We start from the raw sequence: 20,981 nt of genomic DNA on the forward strand, positions 1-20,981 counted from the left end.
CAGTACCCCCGGATCGCCACGGATTGGGATCCGGAGGCCAGGGAGATTCTTTGGTTAGCGGGGTGTACCGCGAGGGTGCAGCGCCTTACCGTATCGGGATGGATGAAGCTCAGTGCTCCGGAGTCCAGAAGGCAGGATATCTCGTGCCTGTCGACCTTCACCTTTGTCGAAGCGGTCGCGAGGTTGTGTGGTCGAGACTGGTCGATCGTGACCGAGGCGAGACGCGGTTGGTCGGCAGCAGTTGCAGGCGATGAGTGGCCCGATGAGATGCCCGACGGGCAGGGGTCCTGAGGCGAGTAAGATGGCGGCGCCCATGGGCCGCACGTGTCCTGGGGCAGGCAAGATGGCGGCACCCGGGCCTCACGTGTCCTGCGGCAGGCAAGATGGCGGTGCCCATTGGTTCTGAGGCAAGCAAGATGGCGGCGCCCACGGGCCTCACCTGTTGTGAGTGGAGCAAGATGGCGGCGCCCACAGGCCGCACGTGGTCTGAGGAGAGGAAGATGGCAATGCTCACTGGCCGCACATGGGGCGTGCCGGGACAATAGCGGCGATTGAGCGGGCCTGGCACACTGCAGCGAAATGTCCCTTTTTGCCACAGGCCTTGCAGAGTGCGCTCCGCACCGGGCATCGCTGCCGAGGGTGTATTGTCTGTCCACAGAAGTAGCACTTGGGTCCCCCGGGGTTGGTTGGCTGCCACGCGGCGCAGGCGTGGCGTTGGCTGAGGGTAGTCGCTGATGGGGTCCACGATTGGGTGCCCGCTGGCGGGGTTCACGATGAACGGGGGGGGGTGGCCGTGCGGTCGGGGCATAAGCCTGTACATTGCGTGAGGCGACCGTGAGCGAGAGCGCTAGTTTCTTGGTTGCCGCGAGGTCAAGCGTGGCCTCTTCTAAGAGGCGCTGGCGGATGTAGTCAGACTCTATGCCTGTAACAATCGCGTCGCTCATTAGCAGGTTCAAATGTTCAGTGGCCGAAACGGCCTGGCAGTCACAGTCTCCCACCAGGGCACGCCAGAAATCTTCCACAGACTCACCGGGAAGTTGATGCCGCGTGGATAGGAGGTGTCTGGCGTAGATCTTGTTGGTCTGCTGAGCGTAATTCTCTTCAGTAGCGCCATGGCCTCTGCGTAGGTAGGCGCATCCTGGAAGAGGGGAAAAACGTTGGAGCTCAGCTGCATGTACAGAATCTGGTGCTTCTGAGATTGGGTCTGGCGCAGACCCGTTGTACGCTTCAAAGCAAGCTAGCCAATGTTGGAAGTCCTTTTTGGCGTTGTCTGCTTGAGGATGCAGCTGCAGGCAATCCGGCTTGATGTGGAGGTGCATCTCTGAAAAATCTCTGTGTAATAAATTGATGCACTATCAATTATGACGAGACGAGAGTAGAGAGTAATCGCGGCTTTATTACACAGAGACGTGTGGCCTCCTACAACAGCTTATGAAATGGCTGTTCGGAGAGCACACACATTTATACTCCGCCTCCTGGGCGGAGCCAGCAGGCAGGGATCTGCCCCCATACCTGTATTACAGGGGCCTTACTGTAATACCCAATATAATACAACAAGGGCGACGTGTAGTGTTGAGGGACTGGGAAGTGAGGTGGGGGGGTGAGGGGAGGTGTGTGGGCCCGAGGTGAGGTGTGGGGTGTGAGGTTGGGGGTTCGAGGGGAGATGTGGAGGGGTGAGGTGTGCGGTTGGGGAGTGAGGTGAGGTGTGTGATTGTGATGAGGTATGGAGTGAAGTAAGGTGTGGGGGGGTGAGATGTGGGATTGGGGGAGTGAGGTGTGGGAGGGAAGGGGTGAGGTGAAGTGTGGGGTTGTGGTGAGGTGAAGTATGGAAGTGAGGCAAGTGGTGAGGTATGGGAGTGAGGTGCCATGATGGGATTTGAACCCGTGTCCCCAGAATATTCACAATAAAAATAGATGATGCTGGACAAGCTCAAAAGTCTGGCTGCATCTGTGGAGAGAGAAAAACAGAGTTATCTTTTTGACTCTGTCGCCTCTGGAGTTCTAGTCCACTGGCACTACACCATCTCCACAGAATGACATATTCTGCATATATAATCGGACAATCTTTGTAATCTGATACCAATCACAGGTGCTATCATTTTACTTGGACCATTATTGTTTGATGCATTGATAATGGGAGGGTTAAAGGGGTGGCAAGGAGCAGTGGGCAGCGTAGGGTGGGGGAGGGAGAGAAATAGTGTGCAAAAAGTGTCACAGGAAAAACAAATTTTAGATTTCCAAGATCACTGCTTTTATAATTTGAACTTTTAAGTAAGGGAGAAAGTACAGGAGAAAATCACTGGAAAGTATTTATTTTTAGGAGGGGGCAGATGAGATTTGACATTTTCATGAAAGGAGTGAACAGGATGGTAAAGTTTGGGTCACTGTGCGGACTGCACGTTCTCCCAGTGTCTGCGTGGGTTTCCTCCAGGCATTCCGTTTCCTCCCACAGTCCAAAGATGTGCAGGTTAGGTGGATTGTTCATGCTAAACTGCCCCTTTGTGTCAAAAATCACTGCTGTAGAAAAATGTGACAAACGTGACAACCATCTGCACCAGCTATGTACTATGATGATTCGATCTATTTTAAGGTTTGATGGAGAAACAGTGGTCAGGACATGAGGGGAACTACCTGCTCCGAGAATAGTGGCAGAGAATATGTTTTTATTGGGTTCCGTGAAATACAGGTACGTGCACATAAAAACAAAACACAACACAACGACTGGCATTCTCGGGCTTGGCTCCACCCTCATCCAAATCTAGTGCCCAGCAAGTCTGGGGCAAGACCAGAACATGTGGGTGTGGTTGACCGAGCCTCTTGGCACTGTTCACATCTGTCCTCCCCTCTGTGAAGAACTTCCTCATTCTGGTTCTTGTTAAGTGAGCTCTAAGTACCACTTCTAATTGTGTTAGGTTGAGCCTTGTGCACGTGGAGGTGGAGTTGACCCTGTGTACTGCTTCTCTCCAGAATCCCCACCCCATTTCAAACCCCAAGTCTTCCTCCCATTTTCTCCTCGTCGCATCCAGTTCAGTGTTGGTCCTCTCTATCAGTCGTTCGTACATGTCGCTACAGTTCCCTCTGCCTCGGATGTCTGCGTCCAGCAGCTCTTCTAGTAGTGTCTGTCGTAGTGGTCCTGGGTGCGTCCTTGTTTCCTCCGTAGGAAGTTTTTAAGCTGCAGGTACCCGAGTTTGTTGCCCTTTGCTAGCTGGAATCTCTCCGTCAGTTTGTCCAGTGTTGTGGTCCTACTGTCAGTATATAGGTCCCGGACTGTCAATGTCCCCCCCATCGTCCTATCTCCAGCTTTTGAAGTTGGCGCCAGTGAGTGCTGACATGATCCTATGGTTATTGCAGATGGTGGTTTTGTCGGACATTTCGGTCAGTCCGAATTAGTTAGTTCCAAGTCTGGAGGGTGGCTACCACTACTGGGCTGCTGGATTGTTTCTTGGGTGGGGATGAGAGTGCCTCCATGGCAAGGGCCCGGAACGAGGTCCACATGTAGGAGGCCTCCTCCACGCGCACCCACTCTGCCTCTGGCTCCTTTATCCATCCCATCACTCTTTCTGCTGTCGCTGCCCAGTGGTAGGATTGTAGGTGCCCTCCCCCAGATTTTGTCTTCTGTAGGTCCTTCTTTCGGATCCTAGCATTCTCTCTCTCCCCCCCCCCCCCCAATACAAACGCCATAATTAATTTGTCCAGTGAGTTGAAAAATGCCTTGGGGGTATAGATCGGGATGGATCCAAGTAGGAAGAGGTACCTGGGGAGTACGTTCATTCTGATCGTCTGCACTCTCCACAGTGAGGGAGAGTGAGAGTGTGTTCCATCTCTGCAGATTCTTTTCAACTTCCTCCATCAGACTGGACAGGTTCCATTTGTGGACCCCTGTCCAATCATAGGCTATTTGAATCCCCAGGTAGTGGAATTTGTGTTGGGCTTGTTTAAACAGCATTCCCATCAGTGCTGCCCACTGCCCGCGCTGCCCCCCTTGCGGGTTCACCGGGAAAATCTTGTTTTTGCTCATGTTGAGTTTGTAGCCCGAGAAGGCACCAAACCCTTTCAGGAGCGCGATGATTCCTTCCATGCTGCTCTGTGGGTCCGAGGTGTAGAGGAGCAGGTCATCCGCATAGAGCAAGACTCTGTGCTATCTGCCTCCTCCCTCTCCAGTTCTTTGCTGTTCTGAGTGTGACCGCTAATGGTTCAATCGCGAGGGATAACAGCAGTGGGGATTATTAAAGAGGAGATAACGGAGTACTTGGAAGTTCATGTTAAAATAGGACTGAGTCGGGCAGCATGGTAGAGCAGTGGTAGCACTGCAGTCTCACAGCGACGAGGTCCCAGGTTCGATCCCGGCTCTGGGACACTGTCCGTGTGGAGTTTGCACATTCTCCCCGTGTTTGCGTGGGTTTCGCCCCCACAACCCAAAGATGTGCAAGGTAGGTGGATTGAACACACTAAATTGCGCCCTTAATTGGAAAAAATGAATTGGGTAGTCTAAATTTTTAATAAATAAAAAAATATATAAAATAGGACTGAGTCAGCAAGGGGAGGTCATGTCTGACAAATCTGTTAGAGTACTTTGAGGAAGTAACAAGGAAGTTAGACAAAGGAGAACCAGTGGACGTGATTTATTTAGATTTCCAGAAGGCCTTTGACAAAGTGCTGCATCGGAGACTGTTAAGTAAGTTAGGAGCCCATGGTGTTAAGGGTAAGATCCTGGCATGGATAGAGGATTGTCTGACTGGCAGAAGGCAGAGAGTGGGGATAAAGGGGTATTTTTCAGGATGGCAGTCGGTGACTAGTGGTATACATCAGGGGTCGGTGCTGGGACCACAACTTTTTACAATATACATTAATGATCTGGAAGAAGGAACTGAAGGCACTGTTGCCAAGTTTGCAGATGATACAAAGATATGTAGAGGGACAGGTAGTATTGAGGAAGCAGGGGGGCTGCAGAAGGACTTGGGCAGGCTAGGAGAGTGGGCAAAGACGTGGCAGATGGAATACAATGTGGAAAAGTGTGAGGTAATGCACTTCGGAAGGAGAAATGGAGGCATAGACTATTTTCTAAATGGGAAGATGCTTAGGAAATTAGAAGCACAAATAGACTTGGGAGTCCTTGTTCACGATTCTCTTAAGGTTAATGTGCAGGTTCAGTCGGCAGTTAAGAAGGCAAATGCAATGTTAGCATTCATGTCGAGGGCTAGAATACAAGACCAGGGATGTACTTCTGAGGCTATATCAGACCCTATTTGGAGTATTGTGAGCAGCTTTGGGCCCCGTATCTAAGGAAGGATGGGCTGGCCTTGGAAAGGGTCCAGAGGAGATCACAAGAATGATCCCTGGAATGAAGAACTTGTATGAGGAACAATGGACTCTGGGTCTGTACTCGTTGGAGTTTAGAAGGATGAGGGGTGGGTCTGTACTCGTTGAAGTTTAGAAGGATGGGGGGGGGGACCTTTTGAAACTTACAGGATACTGCGTGGCCTGGATAGAGTGGACGTGGAGAGGATGTTTCCACTTGTAGGGAAAAACTAGAAGCAGAGGACACAATCTCAGACTGAAGGGACAATCCTTTAAAACAGAGATGAGGAGAAATTTCTTCAGCCAGAGGGTGGTGAATCTGCGGAACTCTTTGCCGCAGAAGGCTGTGGAAGCCAAATCACTGCGTGTCTTTAAAACAGAGATAGATAGGTTTTTGATCAAGGGGATCAGGGGTTATGGGGAGAAGGCAGGAGAATGGGGATGAGAAAAATATCAGCCATGGTTGAATGGCGGAGCAGACTCGATGGGCCGAGTAGCCTAATTCTGCTCCTATGTCTTATGGACTACAGGCATCCCTGCTTGCTACCCCTGTGCAGCTGGAAGTATTAGGAGTTGGTGTTGTTTGTCAGTACGCTCGCCATGGGAGAGTTATACAGGAGCTTCACCCAGGATGTTAATCCTGCTCCAAGCCCGAAATGCTCCAGTACCTCTAGGAGGTACTTCCACTCGACTCGAAGGCTTTTTTGCTCCTAGGGAGACGATCACCTCGGATGTTCTCTCCCCAGATAGGGTCATGATCACGTTCAGCAGGCGGCTGATGTTCGATGTTTGCTGTCTACCTTTGACAAAGCCTGTTTGATCCTCTGCGACCACCTCTGGTACACAGTTCTCCAGCCTTTTGGCTGGGATCTTGGCCAATATTTTGGTGTCTACGTTTAATAGTGAGATAGGTCTGTATGAACCGCACTCCGTTGGGTCTTTGCCTTTCTTAGATATTAGCGAGATTGAGGCTTGTGTTGTAGGTGGCAGTGTGCCCCACGCCAGCGAGTCTGTGAACATCTCCCGCAGGCGCGGGACCAGTGCTGTCGCAAATGTTTTTTAGATGTCCGCCCGGAACCCATCTGGTCCTGGCGCCTTTGGCAGAGAACTTTTAGTATCCATTTGAAACATTGGAGCAAGCCCGATTTAACGCCCCATCCAAACATTGGCACCTCCAAAACATAATTTTGTCCCTCAATACTTGAATGGAATATTGAATCCTAGTTATAAATTCAGATGCATAGGACCCAGAGGCCTAGGTTACCAAAACAAGTCAAGCTAATACTTTTAAAGCAAAGTCATTTATTATGACAATTTATCGTGACATAACATCACTTACCTCTTTTTTGGGGTCCTTGTTCTGCAAATGGAATTTTTCTTGTAGAATTTGAAATGCAAAAATGTTTTAATTGGACACGTCATAAAAATCAAGGTTGAGATGAGAAAACTGTACTATTTTATGCATCTTAACTGGAAAAAAGTTCTATTAAACTATTGCAATTATCTCATACATTCAGAATTGTAATTAATGTCAAAGATATTTTTAATGCTTAGATCTTAATAAAATTAAGTATTCATAAAAAGTTCAATGTCACAGAGCATCAGGGGCTGTCCCTTTCTTATTTCCAATCTAAATGCATGAGCTGTATGGCTGTTCAACTGTAGTGAATGTCAAACTGACTGACCCCTGTGATGTTCTCCACAGGTATCTGGAAGGCCCATGTGGTATGAAAGTTGAAGGCAATTGTAATATTCATTACCACTGGTGGTGCAGGGTTGATTGTCACTGTAAATCGTCACGAGCAAGGCAGGGCACACCAGACAAAGCCTCCAGGTTCACTCGCCCTGCTAGCATTCCACAGTGACTTGATGGCTGAGTTTGGATCCTGCTGCAATATATGGAGCCCTGTCTATATTCTTGGTAGTTCTCTGCTGTCCTCATCTGTTTTCATTCTAGTGCATCTGCTACACTAGAAGATAGTAGACAATGACTACTGTACCTGTACAATTTACAGCACAGATCAAGGCCATTCAGGCCACTGCATCTGCCTGGCACTTTGCTAAAACAATTCAAAACAAATTTTATCAACCACTCCATCCCCATATGTACTACTGATTCAAATATTGATCCATTTTCATCTTAAAATATGGAATGTTACTGTTTCAACCACTCTCTGTGACAAGGCATTCCATTCGCTGACAATGCTCTATGTAAACAAATTTCCCCTAACCTCCTTGCTCATTCTCTTGGTGGCAATTTAAAATTGAAGGCTACTCCCATTATGAAGGAGGTTAATTCATATTTCCCCTGCACAACTTTTCACAATTTCTCAGGTCAATGTTGAAATAAGGGGCGCAATTTTACCAAAAAGTTTTTAACTGTGGTAGCAAGCCGGAAATGCCGAGAGCTTCTCAACGATCGGCCTGGCGAAGCCGTCACCCCTATAAAATGTTAATTGGTTCGCCAGCTGATTTGCAGGGACCGTGCTCGCCAGCCGCCTGCTAACAAATGACAGCAGCACTTAAACCGCTCCTGCACAACCGACCCCACTCAGCTCGCAGCCATGCCTCAAAGGAGACCAGCCCCACAGCTTGGTGACGCTGACTTGGGGCGACTGCTGGATATGGTGGAGGCGAAGAAGGAGGTCCTTTCCCCCGAGGGTCCAGGAGGGTTAGCCACCTGAGCTGAAGTGGCAGCGGCCATAAGCTGGGGGAGTGTGACGAGGAGGATTGGCACCCAGTGCTCCACCAAGCCCCCAAGCTCCGTTCCATGATGGCCCCCAACCAAGACCTTCCCGCTGGTGGCTACCCCGCCCCCCTTCAAGCACCAGGCAGCCGCCCCGAGTGCCCCGGGTTCTTTGCCTGGGAGCGAAGGTGGCTACTCACCCCCTCTGGTCCCCGCAGCAGCCCTTCTGCCAGCTTTACGTTTTTAAAAAGGTGTACTAATCAGCGTCAATGTGACTGCTTGCTTGGGAGGGGATTAGATCACAGGAGGCCGTTAGATAGGGGGTCGCTCCCTTTAATTGTATGAAGATTGGCTTAAGTGGTGATTATTAGTTTCTCACCATGTTACAGTGGGATCCTGATTTCACCAATGGGAGCAGGCCGATTCGATTGCAAACGGCTCGGCACCCAGCGCATTTTCTGGCCTCGCCCACGATTTAACGGCCTCATCGCGCTCGCACTGAAGTGCAACGCGACTGCAAAATTGCGCCCAAGGTCTTTAGAAACAAAATACTGTTTTTAGACTAATTTTCTTCGTCATTTTCAACTCAGAGCACCAGTAACAATAAGCAGCTTTCTGTCAACCTGATGTAGCAATTTACCACCATCTGCCTTTTCACTGAAATAAAATCACAAAGTACTAATTACTGTGCTAAATAAATTCCGAACTAAGTTCACAAAGGATGAATACAAGGAGGATGTAAGTACTTACTGATTGAAATTGCCTGGGATGGGAAACGTCAGGAAGATTTTTCTCCTCCACCTCAGCAATGTCATTAGAAGTACCACTGCCAACACGAGTACCTTGGAAAAGTTGACAATCTGATCAGAATGCAATCTAGTCGTACTAATTTAAAGTCACTATTCAGTAACTCAAATTACCCACATAATTAAAATGAATAGCAAAAAATCCAGTAACCATCTGAATCGTGAGTAGGTATCAGAATTGCCTCCAGTGGTGGCACCTTGTCAAAGTCAGAATGTTGTGGGTTCAAGTCCGATTTGAAAGATTTGAGTGCGAAATCTAGACTGGCATTTCACCGGAGCACTGAGGGAGTACTGCATTACTGGAGATGCCATTCTTCAAATGAGGCATTAAACTGTGGTCCTATCTACCCTCATAGGTGGATATAAAATATCCCATGGCACTATTTCAAAGAACAGAAGAATTCTTCCCAATGCCATGGTCCGTATTTATTACATCACTAAAATGGATTTTCTAGTCATTGCCACAATTCTGTTTGCAGGAACTTGTGTGTAAATTGGTTGCCATATCTCCCATTTTATAATAGTGACCACACGTTAAAGGTGCCATGTTTGTAAAAGTTCTTTCGTTACTTGGGTAGTAATGAATAACAAAATAATAATTTATCATGGATTTTCACATACCATGCTTTATTTTAACATGCGCTGAAATACACTACCAAAGTAGATGCTTGTCTGCTAAATTCTGCATCAAGTGACTATCTTGCTATTTAATGTTTTAGGTTATAATTTTTATCTCTGTAATCAATGAATTTTCACATTTACTTTACTTTTATATTTTATTGGCTCCCCCCCTTCAGTTCCAGTTCCAACTATGAAGGGAAGAAAAAAAACACAGCTACACGTTATAAATTTAGTAAAAGGCTAATTTAGGGTCAATGTTAGTAAACTTCACTGAAGGTGATGAGCACATATAGGCTAGCGGAGCTTAGTGGACCAGTTAATTAACTACTAAATACTGTAGTGGAGGGGGCAGCACGGTGGCGCAGTGGTTAGCACTGCTGCCTCACGCGTTGTTGCCCCAGGTTCGACCCGGCTCTGGGTCACTGTCCGTGTGGAGTTTGCACATTCTCCCCGTGTTTGCGTGGGTGTCACCCCCACAACCCAAAAATGTGCAGGTTAGGTGGATTGGCCATGCTAAATTGGCCCTTAATTGGAAAAAAAGAATTGGGTACTCTAAATTTATTTTTAAAACATTTTTTTTAAATACTGCAGGGGAGAGGTATACCACACTTTGAAGGTGGCAGGCTGAGTTGGTAAAACGGTTGGAAATTGAATCAGCCCCGTGACTGCGTGGGTCTCACCCTACAACCCAAAACAATGTGCAGGGTAGGTCATTTGGCTATGCTAAATTGCCCCTTATTGGGAAAAAAAGAATTGGGTACTCTAAATTAAAAAGAAAGAAATTGAATAGTGGTTTTATTGATAGATAAAACAAATAAATAATATAAATAGAGGCATAGAGTACAAAAGCAAGTAGCTTATGCGAAACAGCTATTAAACGCTGGATGACATCAGATGAAGTAGTGTGTAAAATTCTGTACACCAAACTGATGAAAGGATTAACACCGCCAAGAGGGCGCAGATACGTGGAGAAACTGGAGAAGCCAGAATTATTCTGCTCACAGCAGAGAAGGATAAGGGAGGATATCATTTTGTTGTGCAAAATTATGAAGGATTCTGATTAAGAAAATAAAGAAAACTGTTTCTACTGGAGAGGTTCAGTGGCCAGAGGACACAGATTTTAAGATAATTGGTAAAGGGAACTAGGAAGTAGATTACACAGTGAGTTCTGAGGGTCTGGAATGCACTGCCTGAAAAGGGCAGAAGAAGCAGATGCAATAGTCAATGAATCAATGACATTTCACATCACTTTAGTATTTATATTTTATTGACTTTTCCCCCACCGAGTTACAGTTAAAATCATCAAGGAAAGAACAAAACATGTAGCTATACATTGGAAATTTAGTAAAAGTCAAATTGGGGTTCAATGTTAGCAAACTTGGATAAATGCAGGGCTGTGGAAAAAGAGCAGCAAGTGGTAACAGCGACTTAACCATGGTGGCATCACTACTGAATGCTCTTGTCCTCACCCAACATTTGCACATGTGAAGTTCCAGTGTGGCATGTAGGATAGAGATCAGGCAGGGGAATCCACGTTGATCTTCCCCTCCTATGTCAATGCTGCCTTTATTAGCCAAAAGTATTAATGCATATAGGGCAAAGGCATTAGGTCACATTTTACTGAATGATGAGAAAGGCATGAGGGGCTCAAGGACCTGCTCCAGATCCTCTGCCAATAGACAAGCTATCGAGGAATTACAGTGAGCTTATTACCATCTTGGCTGAGATCAGATAACTCACCATGGGCCAGTGAAGAACCTGCGACATTCTGGCACATGACTCAACTATTGCAGGATACAGAGTGGCCTAGATTGAGTGGATGTGGAGAGGGTGTTTCCACTAGTAAAAAAAACCTAGAACCCGACGGCACAGCCTCAGACTGAAGGGACGATCCTTTAAAACTGAGATGAGGAGGAATTTCTTCAGCCAGAGGGTGGTGAATCTGTGGAACTCTTTGCCGCAGAAGGCTGTGAAGGCCAAATCACTGAGTGTCTTTAAGAGAGAGATAGATAAGTTCTTGATTAATAAGGGGATCAGGGATAATGGGGAGAAAGCAGGAGAATGGGGATGGGAAACATATCCGCCATGATTGAATCGCGGAGCAAATTTGATGGGCTGAATGGCCATATTTGCTTCTATGTCTTATGGTCTTATTAACGTTCTTAAATAGCTGAGATATTAGGAAGCATCTCATTGTGCTCGATACAAGGAGGATAACATTTAAAAAACTTTGATTCCCTGATACCAATACAAAAGGAAGTGCCACCAAGAAACAAGTTAGAAAATTGGGTGGTGTAGTATATATAATGTGATTATATTCAGTCATGGCAAGATCCACCAGATGGAGTGCACATAACAATATAGTGGTAATTTCCTTGTCATCTACAAGGCCGTAATCAAGTCCACCTCCAAACTTCTTGATTGAAGACCATCCTCAGTTTGCTGCATTATATCACAGGCTTTCCTGCTTGACAATTTGTCAACCAATGCACAGAAATGGATCTCCAATGTCCTGCTGGGTTGCCATTAGTAACTCCATTGGATGGTGCCACTGCCACCCTGTGACCTCATCGGCTGGGGGCCGGAGAACATTCTGGAAAGACATGGGGAAGGGTACAAGAATCAAACCCCTTGACCTCCCAGTAGCGAAGACTCCATGCACCAGAGATGGAAGAAAGCAGCGTGCGTGACCTACCTTCGCAATGAAGAAAGACCCTGAGGAAATTGAGACTCAGAATCGCAGCGCGACTGAGTTCATCAGCACGGAGAGTATCAAGAACCTTGGGACCTTTTCGTAATATGTTGGGATAATTTAAGGGTAACTGAGTTTTACTCTTTGTTGAATAAAGTTACTTGATTTATACACTTGCGTTGTCCTTTGTTTGCCTCGTCAATAAAGACATCTGGAAAAATGTTTGATTACTACACGGATTGAAAGTGTCTTGAGTTTTAACTTCCGGTGATGGGGATGTGCTGAGCAGAAGCACGAAACGTGGCTCTCCTCCTGGAAACTCAAATTTAGATGCTTTCAGCCCAAATATCTCCTGCTAAAACAGGGAGAAAAAACCCTCGCCCTCCTCCAACACAATCAGGATGAGACATGCCGAGCGGCAGCAGCTCCAGAGACTGAAAAGACAGCAAAGGCAATAAAAGCCTTGAGAGAAGGACCAAGATGATGGCAAGCACATGGGGTGACGAGGTCCCAGCCACACCTGATCAGGAAGGCCAGCCACAAGCCCGATCGCCGTACTGACAAGGTTGGTGGCGACGCTAGTCACTAAAGGTGAAGGGACTTCCGGTTGCGGCGATGCGGAGCTAAGCCACAAGTTTCGGCAGCTCCCGCGACAAGGGACTTTCGGGCTCTCCAGAGGAGCCCCAACGGAGCTTTTTTTGAGTCAATCCCGTGTGGGAAGATGCAGTAAGGTCCCCCCTTACAATATATGGCAGAAATTAGCGGTGGAACGAAGAGGAAAGAGGCCCTGGAGCAGAGACCAAAACGAGGGGATAAAAGCAAGATGGCGGACGGTGGAGAGCGAGCAGTGTGGGGGACAGAACAGCAGGAGTTCCTCAAGCGATGTGTGGAGGAGCTGAAAAAGGAGGTGCTGGCGCCAATGCTGTTGGCGATCGAGGGGCTAAAGGAGACCCAGAAGACCCAGGCGGTGGAGCTTCGTGAGGTGAATGATAAAGTGAATACCAACGAGGACGAGATCCTGGGCCTGGCGCTAAAAATGGAGGCGCACGAGGCGGTGCACAGGAGGTGCGCCGAGAGAATTGAGGTCCTGGAGAACAGGTCGCGGAGGAAGAACCTCCGGATTATGGGTCTTCCCGAAGGAGTGGAGGGAGCTGATGTACGTGAGTACGATGCTCCATTCGCTGATGGGTGCGGAGGCCTCTCCGAGCCCCCTGGAGCTGGAAGGGGCTCACCGGGCCCTGGCGAGGAGACCCAAGGCCGATGAGTCACCAAGGGCGATAGTGGCAAGGTTCCATCGCTTCGCGGACAAAGAAAGTGTGCTGAGATGGGCCAAGAAGGTGCGGAGCAGTAGATGGGAGAACGCGGTGATCCGAGTCTACCAGGATTGCAGCGCGGAGGTGGCAAGGAGCAGAGCTGGCTTCAACCGGGCCAAGGCGGTGCTGCATAAAAAAAGAGTCAGGTTTGGCATGCTGCAGCCTGTGCGACCGTGGGTCACTTATCAGGACCGACATCATTATTTTGAAATGCCAGAAGAGGCTTGGACCTTTATTCAGATGGAAAAACTGGACTCGAACTGGGGGGGATGTGGTTGCGGGGGGAGATGTCGGTTGTATATGGGGTTGTAAATATGGGTAAAAATACTTCATGGGTGGGATGATGGATGGGGATGTGGGTAGAGTTCTGGTTAAAATTCCTTTTTTCTTTTCTGTAGACGAGATGATGATGATGGGGAATGTGGGCGTCGGTGCTGGAGGGAGGTGAGACTCGGGGATGAGGGAACTGGGATAAGGGCCGCAACAGGCGCTGCGCCACAGGGGGCGGGGCTGGTTCAGGAAAGCGCGGGCTTTTTCCCGCGCCAAAAGGAGAGGGGGGATGGAGGAAGGTAAGGAGGAGGAGAGACTCCCACACGGGGGATCAACGGGTAGGCGGGGGAAGCCGGGGTCAGCAGAAGTCAGCTGACTCACGGACGTAATATGGGGGGAGCAAAAGAGCTAGATGTAGATCTAGCGGGGCGGGGGGGGGGGGGGGGGGGGATTTTAGGGTTGCTGCTGCACTGCCCGAGGGGGAACTGAAAATGGAAGAGGTGGTCGGGACGGGGGTTCCCCGCCTGGGGGACTGGAGGGTGCGGGAGGCGCGTGCACGGGACTGGCCTAAGATAGGAGATGGCTAGTCGGCGGGGGGGGGGGGGGGGGGGGGGGTAACCCCCCAATCCGGCTGATCACGTGGAATGTGAGAGGCCTAAATGGGCCGGTTAAGAGGGCCCGAGTGTTCGCGCACCTAAAGGGACTGAAGGCAGACGTGGTCATGCTTCAGGAGACACATCTGAAGGTGGCAGATCAGGTCAGGTTAAGGAAGGGATGGGTAGGACAGGTGTTCCACTCGGGGCTGGATGCGAAGAATAGAGGGGTGGCAATACTGGTGGGAAAGCGGGTGTCGTTCGAGGCCAAGAACATAGTAGCGGATAAGGGAGGCCGATACGTGATGGTGAGTGGTAGGTTGCAGGGGACTGCGGTGGTACTGGTGAATGTATATGCCCCGAACTGGGACGATGCTGGATTCATGAAACGGACGTTGGGGCGTATTCCAGACCTGGAGGTAGGGAGCTTGATAATGGGGGGGGGGGATTTTAATACGGTGCTGAACCCAGCATTAGATCGCTCTAGATCTAGGACGGGGAAGAGGCCGGCTGCGGCCAAGGTGCTTAGGGGGTTCATGGACCAGATGGGGGGAGTAGATCCGTGGAGATTTGCCAGGCCCTTGGCCAGAGAATTTTATTTTTTCTCCCACGTCCATAAGGCCTACTCCCGGATAGATTTTTTTGTTCTGGGCAGGGCATTGATCCCGAAATTGGAAAGAACAGAGTATTCGGCCATAGCCATTTCAGACCATGCCCCGCATTGGGTGGAGCTAGAGCTGGGGGTGGAGAGGGACCAATGCCGGTGTGGAGGTTGGATGTGGGACTGCTGGCAGACGAGGAAGTGTGCAGGAGGGTGCGGGGGTGTATCGAAAGGTATCTGGAGGCCAACGACAATGGGGAGGTGCAGTTGGGAGTAGTATGGGAGGCGCTGAAGGCGGTGGTCAGGGGAGAGTTAATCTCCATCAGGGCTCATAGGGAGAAGAGAGAGGGCAGGGAAAGGGAAAGGTTAGTGGGGGAGATTTTAAGGGTGGACAGGAGATATGCAGAGGCCCCTGATGGGGGACTACTCAGGGAGAGACAAAGTCTCCAGACAGAGTTCGACCTGTTGACCACAGGGAAGGCAGAGGCACAGTGGAGGAAGGCACAAGGGGCGATATATGAATATGGGGAGAAGGCGAGTCGGCACATCAGCTCCGTAAGAGGTTGGCAGCGAGGGAAATAGACGTTATCAAAGATGGCAGGGGAACTGCATTGCGGAGTGCGGGGAAAGTGAATGAGGCTTTTAAGGCCTTTTACGAGGAGCTGTATAGGTCCCAGTCCCCAGGGGGAAAAGAGGGGATGCGGCGATTCTTGGACCAATTGAGGTTCCCGAGGGTGGAGGAGCAGGAGGTGGCTGGTTTGGGGGCGCCAATTGGGGTGGAGGAGCTGGTTAAAGGACTGGGGAGCATGCAGGCAGGGAAGGCTCCGGGGCCGGATGGTTTCCCGGTGGAGTTTTATAGGAAGTATGTAGACCTGTTAGCCCCGTTGCTGTAAGGACCTTCAATGAAGCAAGGGAGGGGGGGGACCCTGCCCTCGACAATGTCGGAGGCGACGATCTCTTTGATCTTGAAGCGGGATAAGGACCCACTGCAATGTGGGTCGTATAGACCGATCTCGCTCCTTAACGTAGATGCTAAGTTGCTGGCAAAAATGATGGCCATGAGGCTTGAGGACTGTGTCCCGGGGGTGATTCACGAGGACCAGACGGGATTCGTAAAGGGTAGGCAGTTAAACACTAATGTGCGAAGGCTCCTAAATCTGATAATGATGCCATCGGTGGAGGGAGAAGCGGAGATAGTGACAGCCATGGACGCGGAGAAGGCCTTTGATCGGGTAGAGTGGGAGTATCTCTGGGAAGTGTTGAGGAGGTTTGGGTTCGGGGGAGGGTTTATTAGTTGGGTTAAGCTACTGTATAAAGCCCCGGTGGCGAGTGTGGTCACGAACCGGCGGAGGTCGGAGTATTTTCGGCTGTATAGATTGTGATTACTAAGGCCTTCTTTAAGAGGGTAAGCAGGAGCATTATGGGATTTGTGTGGGCGAGTAAGACCCCGAGGGTAAGGAGGGGGTTCCTGGAGTGTAGCAGAGATAGAGGAGGGTTGGCGCTGCCGAATTTGGGTGGTTACTATTGGGCAGCCAACGTGGCAATGATCCGTAAGTGGGTGATGGAGGGAGAGAGGGCGGCGTGGAAGATGGCGTCCTGCAAAGGAACGAGCCTGGGGGCGCTGGTGACGGCACCGCTGCCGATCTCGCCAACAAGGTACACCACGAGCCCGGTGGTGGCAGCAACGCTAAAGATCTGGGGGCAGTGGAGACGACACAGGGGTGTGACGGGAGCCTCGGTGTGGTCCCCGATCAGAGACAACCATCGGTTTGTCCCAGGAAGGATGGACGGGGGGTTTCAGAACTGGCATCGGGCAGGGATTAGAAGAATGGGGGACCTGTTCATTGACGGGACGTTTGCGAGCTTAGGGGCGCTGGAGGAGAAGTTTGGGCTACCCCCGGGAAACGCTTTCAGGTACATGCAAGTGAGGGCGTTTGTGAGGCGGCAGGTGAGGGAATTTCCGCTACTCCCGGCACAGGGGATTCAAGATAGGGTGATTTTGGGCGTATGGGTCGGAGAGGGCAAGGTGTCGGTGATATACCAGGAAATGAAAGAAGAGGGGGAGGCTTTGGTAGAGGAGCTGAAGGGTAAATGGGAGGAGGAGATTGAGGAGGGGCTATGGGCTGATGCCCTAAGTAGGGTTAATTCCTCTTCCTCGTGTGCCAGGCTTAGCCTGATACAATTTAAGGTGGTTCATAGAGCGCATATGACGGGGGCGAGGCGGAGTAGGTTCTTTGGGGTGGCGGACAGATGTGGGAGGTGCTCAGGAAGTCCGGCGAACCATGTCCATATGTTTTGGTCATGCCGGCACTGGAGGGGTTCTGGAGGGGAGTTGCGGGAACAGTATCTAAGGTGGTGAAAGTCCGGGTCAAGCCAAGCTGGGGGCTAGCACTATTTGGAGTAGTGGACGAGCCGGGAGTGCAGGAGGCGAAAGAGGCCGGCATTCTGGCCTTTGCGTCCCTGGTAGCCCGGCGAACGATCTTGCTAATGTGGCAGGAGGCGAAGCCCCCCAGCGTGGAGGCCTGGATAAATGATCTGGCTGGGTTTATCAAGTTGGAGAGGATAAAGTTTGCCTTGAGAGGGTCTGCGCAGGGGTTCTACAGGCGCTGGCAACCGTTCCTAGATCTTCTCGCGGAGCGTTAGATGAAGGTCGGACAGCAGCAGCAGCAGCCCAGGGGGGAAGGGGGGGGGGACATCGTTCGTGGGGGGGTTCCTTTGGGGGGCATTTGAGCAAGAAAACACATGAATGATCCTGAAACTGACATGTATGGGATGAATCCAATGTACAAAGTTCTGTATCTCATTGACTTGCCATGTTCATGTCTTGCCACGCAAGTTCTCTTCCTTTTCTTTGTTACGGGGGGGAGGGGGAGGGTTTGTTTGTAAGGTGTTGTTGAAAAATTCTTAATAAAAACATATTTTAAAAAACTAAAGGTGAAAGTCAAGGATCAAGAAAATCGGGTGCGTCGCCAGAACGTCCACATAATGGGCCGACTGGAGGGAACCATGAAATACATGGCCCAAATGCTAGGCAAACTGGTGGGAAGGGAAAGCTCCCCCAAGACGCCAGAAGTAGACAGTGCTCACAGGTCACTCCGGCCAAAGCTCAAGGCCGGGGAACAGCCGAGGGCCATCATTGCCCAGCTGCACTGGTACCAAGGCCGGGAAATATTCCTAAACAGGGTGAGAAACACAAGGTCCTACAACTGGGTGGGTCACTCCAGGGAGGGTTGATCCGAGTGTATCAGGACATTGGGGCAGACCTGGCCAAGTGCTGGGCAGAATTCAACAAAACCAAGACAGTCCTTTATAAAACCAAAGTGCGGTTTGGAATGCTGTGCCCAACCAAGCTCTGGGTGACGTTCCAGGACAGGAATATTATTTAATCGCACCGGTGGACGCAGATGAGTTTGTCCAAAAACATGGGCTGGGTAAACAACAATGGAACCAGCATTGAACCAGATACCCCAGCTTATCGAGACACAGAGATTATTTGCCCGGGACTGAAGCGGCTCATTTTAAATTCTGGAGTTATGTCTCAGAGAGGAGGGGCGAGAGCAGCAGGGCGGAGGAGGTAGTGAGGAGGAGGAAGGGGAGCAGACATGCAGCAGTCGGGGGGGTGGGGGGGCACAGATCAACCCGGGGGTGGGCATACTGTGGCGGGGGTCAGACACAACCTACCCTTTGTGAACCCATGCTGCATCTGCCCAATGGGGCAATTTCCCTCCAGGTGCCCCGCTATTTCCTCCTTAATGATAGATTCCAGCACTTTCCCTACTTTACTGCCCAATAGTAACCACCCAAATTCGGCAGCGCCAACCCTCCTCTATCTCTGCTACACTCCAGGAACCCCCTCCTTACCCTCGGGGTCTTACTCGCCCACACTTTAAAAACGTTTAAAGAAGGAGCCTCAACTGCTTCACTGGGCAAGGAATTCCAGAGATTCACAACCCTTTGGGTGAAGAAGTTCCTCCTAAACTCGGTCTTAAATCTACTTCCCCTTATTTTGAGGCTATGCCCCCTAGTTCTGTTTTCCCCGACCAGTGGAAACAACCTGCCCGCATCTATCCTATCTATTCCCTTCATAATTTTATATGTCTCAATAAGATCCCCCCGCATCCTTCTAAACTCCAATGAGTACAGTCCCAGTCTATTCAACCTCTCATCATAATCTAATCCCCTCAACTCTGGGATCAACCTAGTGAATCTCCTCTGCACTCCCTCAGGAAAGGAGACCAAAACTGAACACAATACTCCAGATGCGGTCTCACCAACACCCTATACAATTGCAGCATAACCTCACTAGTCTTGAACTCCATCCCTCTAGCAATGAAAGACAAAACTCGATTAGCCTTCTTAATCACCTGTTGCACCTGCACACCAACTTTTTGCGACTCGTGCACCAGCACACCCAGGTCCCTCTGCACAGCAGCATGTTTTAACATCTTACCGTTTAAATAATAATCCATTCTGCTGTTATTCCTCCCAAAATGGATAGCCTCACACTTGGCAACATTGAATTCCATCTGCCAGACCCTAGCCCATTCACTTAACCTAACCAAAACCTTCTGCAGACTTCCGGTATCCTCTGCACTTTTTGCTTTACCACTCACCTTAGTGTCGTCTGCAAACTTTGACACATTGCACTTGGTCCCCAACTCCAAATCGTCTATGTAAATTGTGAACAACTGCGGGCCCAACACTAATCCTTGAGGGACCCCACTAGTTACAGGTTGCCAACCAGAGAAACACCCATTTATCCCCACTCTCTGCTTTCTGTTAGTTAACCAATCCTCTACCCATGCTACCACTTTACCCTCAATGCCATGCATCTTTAGTTTATGCAGCAACCTTTTGTGTGGCACCTTGTCAAAAGCCTTCTGGAAATCCAGGTATACCACATCCATTGGCTCCCTGTTATCTACTGCACTGGTAACGTCCTCAAAAAATTCTACCAAATTAGTCAGACACAACCTACCCTTTGTGAACCCATGCTGCATCTGCCCAATGGGGCAATTTCCCTCCAGGTGCCCCGCTATTTCCTCCTTAATGATAGATTCCAGCACTTTCCCTACAACCGAAGTTAAGCTTACCGGCCTATAATTACCCGCTTTCTGCCGACCACCTTTTTTAAACAGTGGTGTCACGTTTGCTACTTTCCAATCCTCTGGGACCACCCCAGAGTCTAGTGAATTTTGATAAAGTATCACTAGTGCGTTTACAATTTCCCTAGCCATCTCTTTTAACACTCTGGGATGCATCCCATCAGGGCCAGGAGACTTGTCTACCTTTAGCCCCATTAGTTTGCCCAATACTGCCTTCTTAGTGATTACAATCACCTCAAGGTCCTCACCTATCATGGCTTTTTATAGAGATAAGATATATATAAACACTCAAAACGGAATGTACACTTGGACGTACAATGTAAATAGGTTGTGTTATGTTCCCCCCGCCGATCCCACCTGACCCTGCGGCCACCCCTTCCCCCAGCCACCCCCACCCTTTGTTATCTCCTCTGACCCCCCTGCTCTGGGAGTGTCATCTTATACTCGAAGGAGCTAATCCATGTGGTAGGGGTCACAGTGTGTTTTCACAATCACGTTTTTACTTTCTGCTTTTATTTTGTCAGTGTTTTATTTGAATAAATACTTTTGTGTCTCGGAAAAAAAAAAGAAATCTGGTCACTGTGGCCTGATGACCCTTAACCTGGAAGCAGTGGCAATAAGAAATAATTTAAAATATGAAGGCTGCGTGTAAGCAAAGAGAAAGCAAGCTGCAGCAGAAGGAAGAAAGAACTGTGTGATGCACTATCAATTACCACAAAGACGAGAGTAGTGGAATAATCGAGGCTTTATTGAGCAAAGATGTTGTGCCTCCTGTAGCTGGAACCAGAATGGCTGCAGCACCGGCGAGCACACACATTTATACGCTGCCTACTGGGCGGAGCCAGCAGGCAGGGATTTACCCATGTACCTCTATTATACGTGTCTTACCATAATACGTCTAATACTGCTAGTGGTGACTACCACTTTCACCCCCTGTTAAAAAAGAGAGTCCTGCGGGGGTGGTGGAAAAAAATTACAAGTTCAGTCTGCTGGGGG

At 49.5% G+C, this 20,981-nt stretch overlaps 1 protein-coding gene across 3 annotated transcripts in view; it reads right to left on the bottom strand.

Annotated features, from left to right (window-relative positions):
• LOC140428136 (uncharacterized) overlaps positions 1-20,981 on the bottom strand; it is a 162,951-nt gene that overhangs the window by 47,319 nt on the left and 94,651 nt on the right. For all 3 annotated transcript variants that reach the window (XM_072514239.1, XM_072514238.1, XM_072514242.1), the window contains exons 5-6: positions 8,735-8,826; positions 6,638-6,675 (exon numbers count right to left, since the gene is read on the bottom strand). In XM_072514239.1, the coding sequence (XP_072370340.1) occupies positions 6,638-6,675; positions 8,735-8,826 (130 nt within the window). The remainder of the gene's footprint in view (positions 1-6,637; positions 6,676-8,734; positions 8,827-20,981) is intronic.

Source organism: Scyliorhinus torazame, chromosome 8 (assembly GCF_047496885.1).
Source record: "Scyliorhinus torazame isolate Kashiwa2021f chromosome 8, sScyTor2.1, whole genome shotgun sequence".
In the NCBI taxonomy this organism is placed as follows: Eukaryota; Metazoa; Chordata; class Chondrichthyes; order Carcharhiniformes; family Scyliorhinidae; genus Scyliorhinus; species Scyliorhinus torazame.